The sequence below is a fragment of the Telmatherina bonti genome (genome assembly GCF_933228915.1).
Source record: "Telmatherina bonti genome assembly, chromosome: 14".
NCBI lineage: Eukaryota > Metazoa > Chordata > Actinopteri > Atheriniformes > Telmatherinidae > Telmatherina > Telmatherina bonti.
The window spans coordinates 15,411,405-15,430,524 of NC_136612.1; the positions used below are offsets into that span (position 1 = coordinate 15,411,405).

Here is a 19,120-nt window from a genome sequence, read left to right on the forward strand (position 1 = left end):
ATGAGGACGGTGCTTTTAATTTAAGCAAATCTCCCTTCGCAGTTACCTGCTATTTATAGGGGACTTTGGTGTATTATGTAAGCTGTGTCATGATGCCTTAGTATCAATATTTAAAATTTGTGAATGTTTTATTACTCCCACCCTCCCTCACCTCATAATACTGTTATGTCTGCAGAGATTACGTAAGTAAGTGTGTTTGTGTGTAATGCAGCACCTGGGGAATTCATCCAGCTGTAAACCAAAGAGAGAACAGTGCTCTCTCTCTCTCTCTCTCTCTCTCTTTTCCTATCCCTCTCTAGCCCCCCCTCTGTCTGTCTATCCATCTTTCTCTCTGTCCTCCTGACTGCAGTCTACATGCATTGCCACACTGGTGGCTGATGGGAGCGAGTGGGAGGAACTTTTGCTTCTTTTTTGCCTCAAAAAAATGACAGCACATCCTTTTGGACAGGATATCCTGCTGCAGGGGTGGATTTGGCTTTCAGTCTCCTGCATTGCACAATCTTTCTCCTCTGCTCGGACTGATAGAGGCGAAAGAGGGAGCAAAGCAAGACCAGGCAGAAAGGGAGGGAGGGGAGCAGCTGTAGAGGGGTGAGGAGAGTGTGGAGGGGGAGTAATAGATGACAGAAAACAGGGAGAGGTTGGATGGCAGTCGTATGAGGAAGTAAGAGGAGGCAGAGTGGGAAACACTGCAGTAGAATGAGGGTTAAAGTGAAAGGAAGAGCTGAGGAGCATTTGAGCTGGCATCCTTTTCGCACGCCACTCAGGATCTGACGCTTTCTGAAGAGGCAAGAAAAAGGAGTCCACAGTGGAGCCCAGAAGGAGAAGGAGGAGGGGGGCTGAGGAGGAGGAAGCCAGAGGTTCTACACACAAGATGGCTGCTGTGTCCTCTGCCTCTGACACCGGTAAGTGAGCTTTTATCCTTGGCTACACATTCACCTCCAGGTCCACATAATCACTACTCATCTGCTAAGAGCATCTGGGGTTGGCCTCGCGGCGCCATTTGGTGTTTGGACACTGCTCAAGTGGGGAAACTGTTGCGCAACTCAACTTTGCCGTGATTAGCAACATGTATGGAAAACCTCAGCAGCAGTGATGAATTCATGAGCCTCTTCCTCGGCTCCTCATCTTGCATCATCACCAGGCACCCCGCTTCACGGAGCATCACTTCTCCTGCTGGGTATTGATATTCTGTCCAGATGCCATTTGAGCAAAACGTCTCCTCCCCTTGTTACTTTGATATTCAGCCCACATGCTATTGTGTCTGAAAGAAGTCCTCCTCCCTGACCTTAGTTTCCAAAAGGATATAAATAACAAAAAGATGCATGATGTGCAGGGAGATCTCTGCAAATTAGGAGAGCTGAAGCACAAACGCAGTTATCTTTGTGATTTTGTTTCTGTCAGCAAGCAGTTTGCAGGAGGGAAAAACAAAAAGGTGCTTCTTCAAAACTGTAACACACCTGGTGGAGACAGATGGCGGGGAACAGAGAAAGATGGGGCCAGTCTGACCTAACTTAGAGGGGGAAAAAAAACAGCTCAGCCAAGGACAAAACATTATAGATGCTCCTACGACAAGAAAAGCGTACATTTTTATCTCAGCTTGGAGCAGGGTCGGAGAAAAAAAAAGGAGACAAATGAGAGAGAGAGTGCAGCAAAGGAGAAGACACAAGGTTACTCAGCTTCTTAACTGTGATAGTCATATCAGAGCAGACCAAGAAGATCATGCACAATGTGGAGCGTTTCCTCAGTAGTGATATAGAATATCTGGAATTCATGTTTACTGTCTTCATGAGAAGGATTCGCATGAGTCATGCTTGTCTTTTCTTCATGAGTCATTTACAGGAACTTCTCACATCTGACATAATAACCATGACAACAAGCATAAGCTCGCTTGTTCCACTCAAACATCAAACCAGAAATGTCTTCCATCAAGAGAACTAATTGTCTTCCTTTTCTGTGTTGCATAAGGGGACCCCAGGGGCCGTCATCCCCCTGAACGCCGCCTGCTAATCCTGGGGGGTCCACAGTCAGGCAAGACATCCTCTGCCAACACCATCCTCGGGGACGAGTTCTTCGACGCTGGGACCGAGACCACGCACAGCAACGTGGGCCAGACGGAGATCTACGGCCGACGCGTCACCGTGGTCGACACTCCATCCTGGGTCATCCCGGCTGACCCCGAGGATGAAGAGGAAAGCGACACCAACGACAACGCCGGCGCAGAGTCTGAGAGCCCGGCACGCCCTCCGCCGAGTCTGGACAGCGAGGGGCCGTGCATGGGGGCCATTCTCTGCCCTCCTGGTCCTCACGCCATCCTGCTGGTGGTGTCGGTCACCCAGCCGTTCACTGACGTGGAAAGGAGGGCTGCGGAGGAGCAGCTGGGGGCGTTGGGAGGAGGGACGTGGAGGTACTCCATGGTCCTCTTCACGTGCGTGGACAAGCTCCCTAAAGGTGTATTTATAGAGGAGCACATCGCCAACACGGGAGAGTCGCTGCAGTGGCTGGTGGAACGATGCGGAAGCAGGTACGTTTGTTGAGTCTTTTCCCAGCTTCTCTCGTGTCTCTTCTCCTTTCAGAAGCCGCACCAACCCGCACGGCGGCCTCTTTTAAGTCTTCCATTTGCTCGGAAAGAGCAGAACGAGCTCAGACTTGAGGGGGAATCTCTTGTTTTAGAACGAGATGCAGCAGAAGATTAAAAGACAAGTTAAAGGAAAAGAAAAAGTAGCTTGAATTCATCAAAGTTTGTTTTTTTGAGTTTTGAGGAACAAAAAAAGAAAGTCTGGAAAAAATGCATTTCAACCAGTTGATGGGATTTCTTTCAGCATCATTGAGTCTGAGAACAATGAGCTCAAAGACAGAAATGAGTGGAATATTGAGAATCTGGATAAGCTGATGTACACCCCCCCTCCATTACATTAGGCTCGCAGCTCCATGTTGCAACATCCTCTGTTAACTGGAATCTTCAAAGTGTTAAAGATCAGGTTGAAATTGTGGTCATGGAGGCGCCAGACTGACAGCAGCGAATAAATACGTCAGAAAGACGATGCACCAACAAGGACAAGAAGTAACCAGATTACAATGAAGAAAATCTCTTTTCACAGCATGATTTCTAGATCTGAACACAATTTACCTTTTAAACCATGAACTTCCTTACAGATCATTTTAGTTGTTGATGTGGTTAAAGCCCAAAAAACACGTTTTAACCTTGTGCATATTTTTCTGCCCCTGCTTAAAAAAATTGCAAATGATTTTACTGCAAGCACACACCGTTGGAGTCATAGGAAAGGGAAGAGCTGGGAGATTAGAGGCGTGTACATGAAGATAGCAGAAATGAGCAAAAGAAATCAGGATTGCCTGAAAAACCACTTTCAAGTTAAATATGAATACCCCTTCAGAATGAAGCAGATGTGGCTTTAAAGCTGGAAAAACTTAGCATGGAAAGGCTATTTTGGCACAGTTTGGCCCCATCAGCCCAGCGATCGTGGGGCTTCAGGTTAGAAGCTTGCAGCTGACAAGTTATTCTCCTTTTGTTCTGAATTATAGCCGTAATTTTCAAAGTTGGTGTACAAATTATTTAAATTGTCCTCTGATTTTTATGTTTTTCCTCTTCTTCCTCCTGCAGGTATCACGCCTTCAATAACACTCGGAAAGAGACTGAGGAAAACACTCAAGTACCTGAGCTCATGGAAAAGGTTGAGGAAATGGTCACCGACAACCAAGGTTTAACTGGGTTTCTTCTGTTTGTGCATCTCATCGTGTGTTCCTTATTCACAACGATATTTAATGTTTCCCACATTAACTAGTGCTTCACCTTAATGTACAGGAAACGAGTTGCATTTATTTAAAAACACACAACACCTTTAAATTCTTAGTTTTCATTTATCACGGCAAACTGCTCATTAAATACGACGTCCTCTCCAGGTTTTAACGTGCGATAAATGCTGCGTGAGATAAAACCATTCACATTACACTAATTATTTATTTACCAAAAACCAAGCTGAGGAAGAAGATCTCACAATGATTAAATGATCATCAGAAAATGAGAAACTCTAGAAAACAACAGTTTAGCAACGGTCTGTAGCATTCAGCTTTGTTAACACGAGGAGGAGAGACATCAGCCGGGATCTGGAAGAGGCGATTGTTGCAATCTGGGGAGGGAAGGGTTATACGGAAATTTCCAAACAAGTTGGAGCCCATCATTCTACAAAGGGAAAGATTATTCACATGAGGACAGTCATTCAAGACAGGAGCATGATTAGCATGATTAGCACAATTAGCATGATTAGCACGATTAGCACAAATAGCATGATTAGCACAATTAGCCAATTAGCACGATTAGCACGATTAGCACAATTAGCATGATTAGCACGATTGAACTGCAGGAAACCCTAGAGCTAGCTATGGGTCTCTGTGAGCCTCAGTCAGCATGTTAATAGTTCAAATTCATGACAGAACAATTAGAAAAAGGTGGAGTAATCATGGCTCGATTGGAACGGTTGCTGGAAAAAGCCACTTCGCTTGTAAAGTTGAGTGACAACAAACCTCCAGGCTTCCTCAATCAGTGTTCTTCGTACAGACGAGGCTAAAGTAGAGCTGTTTGGTCAAAACACAGCAGTGTGTTTGGACAGAACCAAAGAGCACATCAACACAAAAGCCTCCGGTCCTTGAGGGCCACAGTGTTCAGAGTTTCCCTGCTCCAACACACTTGACACACTTTAAACTTAATCAGCAGACTGGTGCAGACGTTAAACTTTGCGCTAGCCTGCTAATTAGCCTTTGAAATGAGTCTGGTGTGTTGCAGCAGGGAAACTCTGAACACTTGCAGTCCTGGAGGGTCACAGATCCCAAACACTGAATGACTGAAAAGGAAAAACACTCAGAGGTGTTGCAGTGAAGCAAAATGCAGGCGTCAACCTGATGGAACGACTGTTGAGACAAACAAACACCTGAACGCATCAAACAGAGCAAAATTCCTCCACAGCTGTCCGACTGAAACATCCCAACCAGAAACGATGACTTCATGAAAATGCTGCTCGAAGCACGGGGTTAGCTTCGCCCTTTCACACACTGCTTCTTCATTACGGATACGTCTGTGTCGAATAAATAATTACATTTTATTCATCTTATTGACTTTATTTTCAGACCTGGCTCAAAACAGATGGAATGTAATCATGTCCTGATGTGATGATGAAGACGTTGTTCATCTTTATGGCTGTTTATTAGGGGCTGTGACGATGTGCTTTTGTCCCGATTCGATTCAGATTTTTTTGGTTGCCGATTTGATTTAACTTGCGATTCTCAAATTTCTTCAATATTGCTGATTTCTCTAGATTACAAACCTAAAAAAATTCATTCAAATTACGAGCAAAAACTTGTTTTTGCTCGTAATTTTTCTTGATTTCAGTTAGGAAAAAAACAACCCAGTAGCCAGACCATCATTCTGCTGCTATAAAGCCCAAGAAGACAAGTAAAAGAAATCAATAAAGCCAATAAAAATGACAAAAAAATTTTTTTAGTGGATTAATTTTATTTAATTGAAAAAAAAGATTATTTAACAAAAAATTTGATTTTAAAATTGTGAAACAAAAAAATCCAGATCTTCGATTTTTCGATTCGATTTTCCCACCCCTACTGTTTATAGTAACAGTGCATTTATTTATGCAGCTTCTATTGCATTCGTAACCAACATGCCGTTTGTGTAACCGAGCCAGCTTAAAATGGTTGGGTGAATAATTTATGGCTTCCTTCGTTCAGGCTGGTACTTTGAGGTGAACGAGCTGATTTTACTGGAGGAGGAGCAGGCGAGGAGAGCTCTGGAGGAGGAGAGGATGAGGATGGAGGAGCATGCCAGGCAGCGGGAGCAGATGATCGGAGGACCTCCTAGAGGTTAAAAGGAATTGTGCATTTATTGTAATTCTGTCAGACTTGGGTGTTTAGTAAAATCTCTTGTGCTTTCATGTTTCCCTTTTCTTCTTGCTTTCCGGCTGCACAGAACTGCGGTTACTGTTGTTAGGCTGGAAGGGCGTTGGGAAGAGCTCTGTGGGGAACACGATCCTCGGCCGTCGGTACTTCGAATCCGGCCAGGAGACGGAGCTGTGCCTCAGAAGGCAAGCGCTGGTGTGCGGCCGCCGCATCACCATAGTCGACACCCCGGGCTGGGACTGGTTCTCGGTGAGGCGAACCCCAAAGCGGATCCGGCAGGAGTCCCAGCGTGGCGCTGCCCTCCTGCGGCCTGGACCCCACACCCTGCTGCTGGTCCTGCCCGTCGTCTCCTCCCTCACTGCCAGGAAGAGGAGAACGCTCTTGGCGCACATAGAGACTCTGTTTGGTGACAGCGCATGCCTCCACACCATGGTGCTGTTCAGCTGCGGGGACTGGCTGGGACACACACCCATCGAGGAGCACATCCTCAGAGGTGGGAGGGAGCTGCAGAGACTGCTCGAGTTCTGCGGGAACTATTACCACGTCCTGGACAGTAAGACGCCCGGCAAGGACAGGAGTGTGTCTGTCCTGCTGGATAAGATAGAAGAGATGATCAGGGAGAACGGCGACAAAGCCTTCCTGCCCATCCAAACAGAGTGGTGTAAGTCACTTTTCATTTTCCTCTACATTTTCATGAGTTACATTTTCATGAGTCAGCGTTTACTGTTGTGGTTCTGTCACGATACCGTAGCTCATTAGAAGTCAGTCCAACCAAATGTTTAATCCCAAATATGGAGGATTTTAGGATGTGTTTCCTTTCAAACCTTACATATTCTTATTAAGAAAAAAGCATAAGACAAATGTTTTTTTGCATTTCTTCCCCCGTGTACCATAACAACAAGCATCGATGTTTTAATGTTGGAGCAACAGAGTGAACTAACAGTTAAAATATAGTTCCAGTAGTTAAAAAAAAAATTAAATGAAAATGAAAAATACGTTATTAATCCCCAAAGGGAAATTCAATATTGTAGTAGATAATAATAATTAACTTGAAGAGGTCTTGTTCCAGAGGCTGATGGCTGCTGGCAGGAATCATCTTCTGTATCTTTCAGTCTTGCATCAGACCTGAAGAAGCCTCTCACTGAACACACTTAATTAGTCTGATGTCATTTTACTGCCTTAGTTTGAGCATTACATACCCCAACCAAGTAACAGAGATGAGCCAGGCAGGTTTACACAATTAATATGCTCACATGTATAGTCAGTCATTCACTTATCCACTTAGTCCGATTAAGGGTGGTTGGGAAGCTGGAGCCTATCCCAGTAATCACTGGGTGAGAGGCAGGGTACGCCCTGAACAGGTCGCCAGTCCATCACTGAAATATACAAGACTTACGGTACTTTCATGCTGCACACTTTGGCCATGCACACTTTTTGTGCTTTTTTCATGCAGGTTTTATAGAATGGGTGTTCAGGGTCCTGGGGCCTCATTTACGAAGCTGTCGCACGCACAAAACCTGGCATACGCCAATTATAGTCAGTTTTTGGGATTTATCAAAACACGACTTGGCGGTAAAATGTCCCTACCTCCACGCCAACTCTGACCCTGGCGTACGCACAAAATCTGGAGAAACAGGAAACGGCGACACCAAAGGCAGAAAATAAAGCCTAAGAAATTGTGTAAAATTTGATACATTTGTTCAAAATCAAATATAAACCTTTATGCAGAATGCCGTACATTAACAGCACTTGCAAAAAAACAAAACAAAAAAAACGCACTTTTGATATTGTTCCTCCACCACGTAAAACATCAACCACTAAAATCTGTTCTGAAACGAAGCAGTTCAACGTGTTATAAAAACCATTTTACACAGTTAAGTCATACAGAAGCAGCCATAATAACAAAAGTCTAAATGAATAATTGCATTAAAATGACGCGGTTGCCCATCATTAGGCTGATCAGGGTGTTTCCCCGACCTGCAGATACAAAACTTGAAGTGATGGTTGGATATAAAATGCATCCAAATGCATAAAGGCGCACAGTGGCTTATCTGTCCCTGCGGATGAACATGGCGCATGGAGACTCTGGAGTCGAGCCGGCGTCCTTCCAAAGGAAAGTGACTGACAAGTCGCGGCTGATCACTCCTTTGTCCAACCCAGAGCGCAGAACAGAACTATGTTCTTCACAACCAGACACGCCGTGGTGTAGCGGCCATCGAGCAGATGGAGGCAGGTGGAGGTGCCTCCATGCCCAGGAGGAAACCTGTTGTACTGCTGCAGATGTGTGCAGATAGCGGAGACGCTACATAACATGGTACTAAATGGCGTCAGCGCTTCACCTGCGTTCACCTGAACAATCATCCAATCTGAATGATTGTGTTGTCAATCATCCTCTCACGTTGGAACCAAACGCTGCTGCTTTACATCTAGAAGCGATGCAACACATCAGAGGTGGAGAATTCTGATTTATTCACAAGTTTATCTTTAGTCTCGTTTCTGTCAGGGTGGTTTTTATTTCTCTCCATCTTCTGCACCTCCTCCTTGATGGCAGTTATTGGTTCCTCTGCGAGGACACCGCAGCTAAGGTACAAGGTGGCCCACCCTCCCACCACACCTGCAGCGCTGCAACCCAGCAGGGACACACAGGAACACCAGTATGTTCCCAGTAAATAAACTGCAGTCAGAGGCGTCTCATTCATGTACGTTCATTTTATAATATGAAACAAAAGAATGAACCACTTTCAGCATCATCTGGATCATTTTGTTCCAGCGTATCTCTGGACTTGTTCATTTTCCCCGCCAGCTTCTAATCTGTGGAAGTGTGCATCGAAAAAAATAATTCACAAAGAATCTCAAGTTTGTGTTTTTGTGATAAAGCATCAGATGCAGTTGCTCTAATTAAAATAAAAGGAAGGCCGACCGTTGCTGCTTTCAGCGCGCTCCTCTCTGAAGGCCTCTAAATCACACTTATGGATTCTTTTATTGGGTCATAATGAGTTAAAATGATAAAATCCATATTTTTCTTGTTTAAACAAAAAGATTATTCATGAACTGTTGAACTGCACAGTCTCACACGGTGAAGTAAATCCTGCCAGTCACTCCAGAAAACAAAAGAAGTTCAACCACATGGATTATATTTAACATTACTTTAGTTTTTCTGATTAGTTTCTTGTCTCTTTTCTGACTGTTTTAAACTGTGTTACTGGTATCAAATGAGCTTTTAAAGCAGAAAAGCTCAGTTTCAATAATCTGCAAATGATTACATCCATTATATCGATTGAGCGTCCCAAACTGAAGTACATCAGACCAGAAAGGTTTGCTTTCCAGGTCAGGAGTTGTGGACGGTAATATAACCCTGTTTTATTTGGCAGTGAGCGAGGAGAGCTCCTACTCGTCTGACAACACCGAACCAGAAGACGACTGTCGAGGTTGCCAGCTACAGTGAGCGCGTCAACGGGGACAGACGCCTGGCTGCCTCTCCAGCAGGCCCAACCATCACCTCATGTAACGATAACCTCATCTTGATGTCGCTCTCCTTCTCTGAAGAGTTTCAGGAAAGAACAAAGGGTTAAGAACAGGAGTGCGGTTCTGTGTAACTCTGTTAGGAAAAAAAAAAAAGACCAAATTCACTGTTTACCAAGCAAAGCTCAGGTTGGTTCTACAGTCAGTGAATCACCGTGTCGGAGTGACGTTCAGAACAGACGCTTCAAACTCACGAGGAGTAGAAATGATACGCCGCGAGTGACCAGAGCTCAGGCGGTGCTGCTGCCATAGAAACCAGGATCCAACATCCCGTTCGGTCTGAACTGATAAGCTCTGCGTCAGAAAGGATAAAAACACGTCTGCAGCAAGTCTGTCACTCCTGATTATTGGAAGAGGACGAGTCATCCTTGGACGGTCATCCCTCTCTGCACCAGGTGCCATTACTGCTCATTTCTCAGTGTGAATCACTAAAGGCTCGATCTGATCGCCTCTAGTGAAAGCAGATACCAAAACATGGACAGTGAGACACTATCACTGTGTTGGAACGTGTGCTCCACAGTGCAGAAACATGCTCACAGCTTTCAGTTTACACAGTCCACGATGAGACCCCGCCCCAGACCGTGAGGTATTCCCTGATCGCTTAGACGCAGGTTATTAAAAAAATCTCTTCATTAAAGTTTGATTAGAGTCTGCTCAGGGAGTCAGGGCTGGAACTGATGACTTAAGAGCTTAAGCTGGCACATTTACAGAAAAGCTGAATAATGCCTATCGCAAAACTGCAGACGCAAGTCCCACAGCAAATCATACTGGAGTCTTTCTGGGAGCAATTGCTTCAGATTAGTGGGGAGTTTTGCAGTTTGGTTGCGTTGGGTAGATCGGGCTCGTTGAATCTGTATAAAGTAGCAAATGACTTTTTTTTTTTTTTTTTTTGCTTCGAATTCATGCTCAAAAGGAGCTCTAAAAGAAACAAAGTTAGGGAGGGCTGCATTGAAACTTTGCAGCCTCAGATCCCTGTGGAGCAGCTTGGGCTGCCTCTGCTACGGTCATGCATCCTGCGCAAATATCGACAAGGTAGGTTCAGCTACGTGCCTCAGCATCAAAGCGTGAGAGTGGGAGTACAGCCCTGCAGCAGCAGCAGAGCTGTATCCTAAAGGCTACATCGAGCTTTTGCATGCTACAGAAACAAATAACCTCATGAACCACTCAAGCTCACACACACACACACACAGGGCCTTTCCTATCTGCTAATCTTTTCTACTTCAACAAGACATCAGTGGTGAGATTTGCACAAAAACCAAACAAAAAAAAAAAAAAAAAAAAGAATATGTAAATCCATACTCAGCTGTCAGAGGCATGTTAAAGACATCGCATGCAAACAAAGGAGTGCCTGTAAAGTTCGAGGCAACCTCACATCTCATTCCTCTGACTTCTGCTTGCAGAGCAAATCTGTGCTTTTCCAGATACGGCATCACATCCCTCCACCTTAACTTAATAACTGCAAAAAAGACAAAAAGTGGAAAAGCGGAGGAAATCTTACTGAAAGGTACAACTAGAAGCGTGTATATAATTTGTGATGGGACACCACTGCCATGCTGTAAACGTACATTTTCTACCCAAGACGATGTAGCCGACAACATCCCGCCCAGTCGCTGCTCCCTCTCTGTGTTTTACTCTTTGCTTCTCCTTGTAGCGTAGGCTACCGCTGCACTTAGTGCAACAAGCATGACTTTTGAATTTTCTCCTGAAGATGTTTCAAACACACATGCTGAGCCCTCGGGGGTCCCTCGCTTCACCTGTTAATGTGTAAGCAGTGTGTGTTTGCAGTGTAAAAATATGATGAATTATAAGCTTTTAGCGAAGCCTTTTGCACTGTTTAAGTTCCACCTCCTTACTGTAGCCAAAGTGACTGTGCAGTCTTTCCTGTATGGTAATCGTATCATCGGTATTTTCATCATCCTTTGACAACAATAAAAGACAAACACACTGGGTTTTTGTTTTTTTTGCTCATATTTTATTTAGAAGCACTTCCCAGAAGACAAAATGGTCCTGGATTATAGAGGAAGTGGTTATGTGGTGTTGTCCCTATGTGGCAGTGTAGCAAACAGATGATAGAATAATGTGATTTGGAAACTAAAACTGAACTGTTATTTTATGTCTTTATTAAGCTTCTAAACAATGCAGCCTCTTCAGTCTGTTTTTTTCATGGTGAAGATAATTTGCATATTAGCGCTGCACCAGTTTGAAGTTTGGCGTACCTCCACAGCAGTATAGATCACACACCCCCTCCACCCCCTAAACTGTCTGGACAAATGCCCAGGCCAATTACAGGATGTCCACCCAGGACCTGTGGTAAGATGAATGGCTGTGGGCGATGTTAGTGAAGCTGCACCTGGGTCAGCATCTCTTTTCACCCTCGCTCCCACCTGCATTTTCTGCAGATAAGCATGCACTTTTATTAAGACACCCGCATGAACGATAAGTCATCAAAACTCAGTATAACAAGACTTCCTGTAGAACATCAACTTCACATGACAGTCAGTTGATTGTACGTCATGTCTGCAGTGTCTTTAGTCAGGCAGGCTTCATTATCCCTCTAGATTATTCATTGACTTTAACATTCATCACTTCCTGGTTGGACAAGGGGCCAGTATTTTAGGTTTTGCACTTTTGAATATTTTTTTTTTTCTGCATTTGGTGCTCATATTCCTTTGTGACTCTTCATTTACCAGCTTATTTAGTCCATATAGAAGTTTCACAAACAATCAAACTCCTTCAGTTGGAAGTTTGGTCTTTATTAAGAGTTATTGTTTGTAATGTGTTACATCACACGTGTGAAAAACATTAAAAATACATCCTAATGGTATCTAATGCTCGGATGCAGGAAAAAAATACGACTTTAAAAGTTTATATATACTGGATGGAAAATACTCATTTCTAGGTAACTATTAATACATAATCCCAAGTTTTCTACACTTAATACCGGTGGATATAAATACATTGTGTATCCAGGACATGCTGCATTAACACACTATACCAATACACAAGATAAAATAGATTCTCCCGGTCTCACATCCTATTTCTCACTTCTCAATGCATACCGTTAGCTACTGCTAGGTCCAACGATTAGGGGTCAGCACAGACCTTTCTTCATCCGAGTCTGGCGAACTTCCTCCATCAGCTCTTTTAGATACTGGATCTCTCTGGCCATCGACTCGGCCTTCTCAGTCAGTTCCATGTTCTTCCTCTCCAGCTGGGCATGTTCATCCACAAGCGCTTCCTGCTCAGCTCTCCTCTTCTGTCTGTAACGGGTGGCTGCAGTTTTATTCTGCTCCATCTTCTTCTGTTTCTTGTCCTTCGGCGCCTTCAGCGGTCGTTCAACTCCACCTGCCGCCTGGACGGCCTTTACATTGTGAATGACACCGTGGGATGGGGGTGGGCTGGCTGTGCGTTTCGGCTCAGGGTACGGCCTGCTTCTGGGGGACTTTTGAGGAGGAGAGGCTGGTGGGGAGTGGTTAATTGCCTCCCTTGGGGCAGTGATCCCAACTTGGTTTTTGGGAGCCAGCACAAGGACAATGCGAGTTGGGGAAAGGGAGAGCACGATCCTTGGGACTTGAGGGACTGCAGTGGCTACCACGGGCTTCACCTCGCTCTCAGAGACATCCACCTCGCTGCCCAGGTCCAGAGTGAAGTCTGGGGAGCAAGGGGAATCAACCACAGGGGGAGAGGGGTCTGGAGAAGCTGGTTCAGATTTGATTTCGAGCTCCTCTTGTGGATCTGGGACACAGAACGGTGAAGATGGAACTTCTTGCCCGTCGACGTGAGATTTAGACTCACTTACTGTAATAACAGACTCATCTGAACAAACACTGGGAAGGACAACAGACGGTTCACTGGGAGCAGAAGTGGGGGACGGACCTGAGAGTACAGGAGTTGGGAGACTTGGCAGCTGGAAGGAGTCGAGCTCCATGGGACAATCCAGGGAAGCAAGGAATTCTGGAGAGCTGGGGGGCTCTTCAGTAGGACTGCAGGAGCCAATCAGAGAATCCAGGTCAAACTCACTGAGATCCACCCTCTCAGCCATCCAATCCAGGTCACTAAGCGCATCCTCTGTGCAGACAAAGTAAAAGATAAACAATTCTTCAGTACTTAATCACACAATTATAATAAAAATCATTTTAAAAAGTGTTACACCACTACCTTTGCTGTCATCCGAGGACATCTGGCTACATCTCAGCTGACCTGGGTCACCCAGCCAAGGGAGGGGAAGCAGATCAGACTCAGTCCCAGCCTTGTTCCCATGGAGGAGAACAGCAGGTGGCGAGGGAGGAGGAGAGTAGAAGGGGGGAGGAGAAGAGGAAAAAGACAACGATGAGGAGGCGATGGGTGACACAGGTGATGCGTCTCCCTCCAGTGAGGCTCCTCCTCCTCCTCCTCCCTCCTGTTGTCCGTCTTTGTCAGGGTTAATGAGCAGGGAGTCCATGACGTCAGCCATGGGAGAGGAAGGCCCCCATAGAAGGGCCTCCATATCTTCCAGGCCAAACTGTGAGCTTGTCATCATCATGGTCATAGTGGCTGTTGTTGGTCACAAATGGAGTGCGAGATGTTAAGGTAGCAACGAACTCTTTTATGCTGTCAGATGCAGCAATGCTGATGGTTCCCACAAAGGACCTGAAAAAACAGTTTAAAAAAAAATAAAAATAAGTCAAAATGCAAAAACACAAAAAAGGGATCATTTTATGTATACAAATAAAAAAATGTTAGCAACACTGCCCCCATGGCTGCAATACACCTGGCCCACACCACGTGCTCCCTTCCCGTGACTCTGACGTCATCCCGCCTCGAGACAAGGTTACAGCCTCCGTCATCGCACTTTGTTCCCAATCCACCCCCAGGAAAAACCCGCCATGTTGGGGTAAAAGAAGCCAACCATTTCTGCCACGTTGGCACCGAGAAGGCCCAGCAGACGCCATAAAAACTACTCATTTCGGCTGACATGACGCCGTACCTTACGCTACAAGAGACGCCAGAGAGAAACCATTTTAAACCAGAGATAAAATAACAATGTCACATTTCATGTCAATGTCACGTGTTGCGTAGTTCGACTAACCAGTCCTGCTGTAACATACAGCTTATAAACGTCACCTTTTTAAAAGTGTTTAAACAATTTAGGGTCAAATTAACCAAAAACTGTTTAATAAATTCTTACTCTGATAAAAGTTAGGCCAGACTAGTCCAGACCGGTTTAGGCCTGACAGCTGTAACCGAGTTAAGTTATAAAACAATACTTACGACATTTTGGCTGAATTAGTAGTAACTCAGTGCCCTGATCGGATGCACTGTTTTGTTGGTTGCTGCTGGGTCGCTGCACACTTTTACACTGCCATTTCGGCAAAAATCGACCGGTGTCCAACAATGTTGTCTTTGTTTGTTGATTCTCAGAGAGGAAAATGGAGAGTGAGGCGGAGCGGTGCTTATATACCCATAGAGGAGTGGCCGTATCCTTCCGCATTCCTCCACCATATCCCTCCGCCTTAACGCGTACTCAAGGAAGTGGTACTAGATTTTTTTTTTCCTGTTAAATTCTTTTTATTTATACTACATAAGTTAACATCAAACCAGTGCCGGATTAAAAGTGCACAGGTTCCTGGGCCCAGAGTGTTCCAAGGGCCCCATTCCACACCATAACATTGTGGAAATTGTGAATCGTGAAATGACATTTCTAACATCTCTCAGCCAGTGGTACCACTAGCAATACACAAGACACTGTGGTGGTGTAACTATCTGGCTTTTATGTACATTTTGTTTCATGTCCAAACTGCTGGTGTATGCCCTACGTGATCCCCACATGGGCCCCAAGAGGGCGCGGGCCCCTGAACCCGTGCCCATAATGCCCATTGGACAATCCGGCCTTGCATCAAACATACATATTTTTTACAAAGTCTTATAGTTACACATCATTTACATAATTGTTAATCTTTGATTCATCTAAAATGAAATCATTGAATCATTTCAATGTAAACATCTCACACTCATGTATGTAAACATATACAGCCACACAAACACACACTAACATAATTCTTCTTTAATTCAGCACATCATTTCCCACATTTTAATCAGATAGTCAAGCTCCTCCTGCAGGCCTTTGGTCAACCTGGAAACTCTGGCCGCAAACTTGCCCTTGTTGGACTTTTTTAGTTTCTGTTTGTTTTTTTCTGTGAAAAACTCATCCATTTCAGCAGCGAAAGCTTTAAGCAGGCTTCCTGATGTCCCTCCACCTTGGTGGATGGGAGACACTCCGCTACTGTAGTTCATGTTGCTGAACACAGCATGCGACAGCTCCGTCATCCTCAGTGCATCTGGGTGAGCTCCTGCAGTTTGTAACCTGGCAGTGTTGTACCTCCGCAGCTCATTCATCGCAGAGAGGATAAACTGCAGACAGACTTCAATGTCAGCAACATCTGACTTGTAGCCATTTACCATTGTCTCTACTGTTGTCCTGTTCACAGATTTCTTGTTGACTTTAACAGCATGGGCGCCAAAACCTCCGGCAGAAGCTATCATACCAGCCCCGACAGCTGTAGCAATCAGTGAGGCTCCCATAGTCATTGGGGCCAAGGCGATGCCCACCACTGCAGTCACTCCTCCCACAGCACCTGTGGTGCCTCCAGCAATCCCCATGTTTTTATTGGTCTTCTTCACTTTCTCTAGTTTTTCACAGATGGATTGGAACTCTTTGATGGTGTTCTGCAGGTCGTCTCTGCGTTTCATCATGAGAAGGTTGTAGAGACGCCGGGCTATTCTCACATTCATGGCTCTCTTATGAAAGGAGCTACATAAAAAAAAAACAGGGACACAAAGATAAATGAATGTCGCATTCACGACTACCATCACAATTAGGAAATTATGCGCATGCTCATTTAAGTGTTGATGACACTTACCTGATTTCTTCCTCTATTTCAAGCCCATGCATTGATGGAGCCATGGCATCAGGCTCTCCTGGAAAAATCACATAGAGAAACATCATGCTACAATTCTATAGCATGTGTATTTTTGTATATTTTCTAGGATTAAACCATTTGAAACAATTAATTCACAAAAATAGATAAATAGTATGAAATGATCTTCTATATAACAAATTTTGCACTTACGGCACACTCTTTTCAACCATGTCAGCAGCTGAGGGATGTCCTGGTGAAAGAACAGATTATTTTCTTGTCAAACACACCAAAGACAGACTGCTCAGGTTTTAAATGTGGCCTGTGCGTCTTGGGCCTCTAGTTAGATGTAGTTGCCATTAGCTGTTGTGCATGTGAAAAATAACTAAACAAGCAAGTCTTGAACAAACCTATAAAACCTCAAATGAATTGTGCTTTGTTACATTTCAGATGCACATAAAAGATGAGAGCAAGAAAATTCTTACGTCTGCAGAGAGCTGATATATGGAGTTATATTCAGGATCAGCCTGATATGGTGATATCATCTGTGTATGGAAATGTTTCACAAAAACAGATGAACACGTTGGATATTGATCAAGGATTATTAACCATTTACAAAAAAAATAAATAAATGAAATGTGTACAGTAATGCTCACCGTCACATCGGGTTCATCTGCGATAAGGTCGAGGTAGGACGGAAACTGTCTGATACTGTAGCTGTTGGCCTCTGAAGGTGGGCCTGATGGACTCAATGCAATAGATGATGTTCTTCTCTGTAATATACAAAAGAAAAACTTTAATAATCTGCACCAAACTACATCTAAACGCCATGGAATAATGGAAGAAAACTGTATCTCAATCGCAACTTTGAAAATCTTATCTGGTGCATAATATCATCATAAGATTAAAGCAGTGAGAAGGAATGTCTGTGTGTTGAGGGCCAAGCCAAAAGTAAGAAGTTGATGCTTATTATCGTTGGGTCCTCAAGTGGCTCCACATTAAAAACAGGTGTAATGCGGTACTGGAAATAATTACAGGAAATTACAGGCTCAGGAAAACTTCCAGAAATCCCAGTCTCTAGAGAGAGTTCACCATGAAATCTACAAATGCAGGTTAAAGCTCTATCTTGGAAAGAAGAAGTCATTTGTGAATATGATCCAGGAATACTGATCTCCTCTCTGGACCAAAGCTCATTTAATATGGTCTGAAGAACACTGAAACACTGCTGTGTGTGATACGGTTGCCACATGTTTATTGTTCTTATCTGGGAGATTTAGAGGAAACGTGGGAAAGATGTGGGAAAGACGGTTAAAAAAGCCAAAACGGGATACACGGCAGATATGCCCTGGTGATATTGTGTTGCATTAGTGCCTACAGGGTGGGCAGTTTCCACATCTACGACTCCATTAATGCAGAAAAGTACATCAATGTTTTGGAGCAACATTCTGCTTCCATCCAGACAACGTGACTTTCAGAGAAAGTCTTGCATATTTTCAGCAACACGACGCTAAGCCACATACTGCATCCATCAAATTAGCATGGCTTCCCAGGAGAAGCGTCCAGGTGCTGGACTGGCCTGCAAACAGTCTAGACTAAAATACTGAAAACACCTAGCATGTGATAAAAAATTGAAAAATAAAAAATCAGGCCCAGGACTGTTGAGCAGCTAGATTGTGCTGTTGGTCTATGTCGGCCTTTTGGTATGGATGTCATATTTGTACCCGCTGATATCATGAGTTTGTGTTTGTCTGCCTTATTTGCTATTTTACTGTGTTTCTAAGTCAAGACCAATGAGGCATGGTAGTGGAGGTGTTATGGTCTGGGGTTGTGTCCCTGCCACAGCCAGTTGGTACCACCGGACTGAAGTTCTGTGGAAAGTATTTCTAGGATTTTTTTCTTCCAGAAGTTATTGATGGGCCTCATTTTAATTCTGGTGGAGAAAATTCAACCAATTGTGCCGCCTATAAAATGCTAAATGTAGCAAAAACATGTTCAAGGTTCATAAGCTCTGCATGGATCGTCCTACCTGTGAAGACAACTGGCTCACAGAAGTACTGCGGGAGAGGGAGGGAGGTTGGTTTTGAGACGGTACAACTCCACCTCTGCTTGATCTGTCTGTAGGCGGAAAGTCAAACACAGGCCGCCGACCCGCAGAGCTGACGGAGGAATGTCTGGACTGCCCCATTATGATGTAAATATGTATGTTTTTTTGTTTCTTCTGTACAGCACTTTGGTCAACTTTGTTGTTTTTAACGGTGCTTTATAAATAAACTGGATTGGATTGGATTGGACTGTCGCGCTATCCCAGTCTGTCCCAAAAGCATATTACAAAAATATTACTCAAAAAGATTGAAATAAAAATGCAGCACTTTGATGTTTCAGTTCTCTGTAATTAGTTCAACCTAAATCATTTTATTATAAGAGTTACAGGGAAAAGTTTTATCTTCCTCAAGAGGAGCAAAATGCTTTACTTTTACCTCTGATGTTTGGCTCATTGCAGAAGGGGCTCGATCGGCATAATACAGAGGAGAAGTAGAAGAAGGATCTGGTCGACGAGGGACAGGAGGAGGTTTTTTCTCACGACTGGGATCCCGAGGCTATAGCAGAAGAAAAAAGCAGACAAATACTAAGTTTTGAAAAACTCAAACATATAATATCCAGATATATTTAGTATTTAATTAAAAGTTATGGCTAAACAGAGTTGTTTGGAGATATGCTATTTTTGTATTGCTGTAACTGGCAACTTGCTAGCTTAACATAAAAATGAAATCAGGAGACCAGCT

At 44.2% G+C, this 19,120-nt stretch overlaps 2 protein-coding genes across 2 annotated transcripts; one reads left to right on the top strand and one right to left on the bottom strand.

Annotated features, from left to right (window-relative positions):
* Positions 1 to 628: 628 nt before the first annotated feature.
* Positions 629 to 11,185, top strand: LOC306765362 (GTPase IMAP family member 8). The gene is made up of 6 exons (XM_079252792.1): positions 629 to 902; positions 1,966 to 2,521; positions 3,620 to 3,717; positions 5,752 to 5,883; positions 5,990 to 6,580; positions 9,291 to 11,185. The coding sequence occupies exons 1-6, from the start codon at positions 872 to 874 to the stop codon at positions 9,362 to 9,364; spliced, it is 1,482 nt and encodes a 493-aa protein (XP_079108918.1). The 5' UTR covers positions 629 to 871; the 3' UTR covers positions 9,365 to 11,185.
* A 988-nt stretch (positions 11,186 to 12,173) lies between these two features.
* Positions 12,174 to 14,834, bottom strand: atf4b (activating transcription factor 4b). The gene is made up of 3 exons (XM_079252794.1): positions 14,692 to 14,834; positions 13,600 to 14,070; positions 12,174 to 13,509 (listed from the first exon to the last, which is right to left on the bottom strand). Exons 2-3 carry the CDS (start codon positions 13,967 to 13,969, stop codon positions 12,533 to 12,535), a joined length of 1,347 nt encoding a protein of 448 aa, XP_079108920.1. The 5' UTR covers positions 13,970 to 14,070; positions 14,692 to 14,834; the 3' UTR covers positions 12,174 to 12,532.
* Between the last annotated feature and the right edge of the window lie 4,286 nt (positions 14,835 to 19,120).

Bases quoted from the DNA above. Each gene is read 5' to 3' on its own strand.
- LOC306765362 (XM_079252792.1), top strand. From the start codon at position 872: ATGGCTGCTGTGTCCTCTGCCTCTGACACCG. The intron at 903-1,965 runs GTAAGTGAGCTT...GTGTTGCATAAG, and splicing joins GTCCTCTGCCTCTGACACCG to GGGACCCCAGGGGCCGTCAT. The intron at 5,884-5,989 runs GTTAAAAGGAAT...CCGGCTGCACAG, and splicing joins GATCGGAGGACCTCCTAGAG to AACTGCGGTTACTGTTGTTA.
- atf4b (XM_079252794.1), bottom strand. From the start codon at position 13,969: ATGACCATGATGATGACAAGCTCACAGTTTGGCCTGGAAGATATGGAG. The intron at 13,510-13,599 runs GTAGTGGTGTAA...TTGTCTGCACAG, and splicing joins GTCCTCGGATGACAGCAAAG to AGGATGCGCTTAGTGACCTG.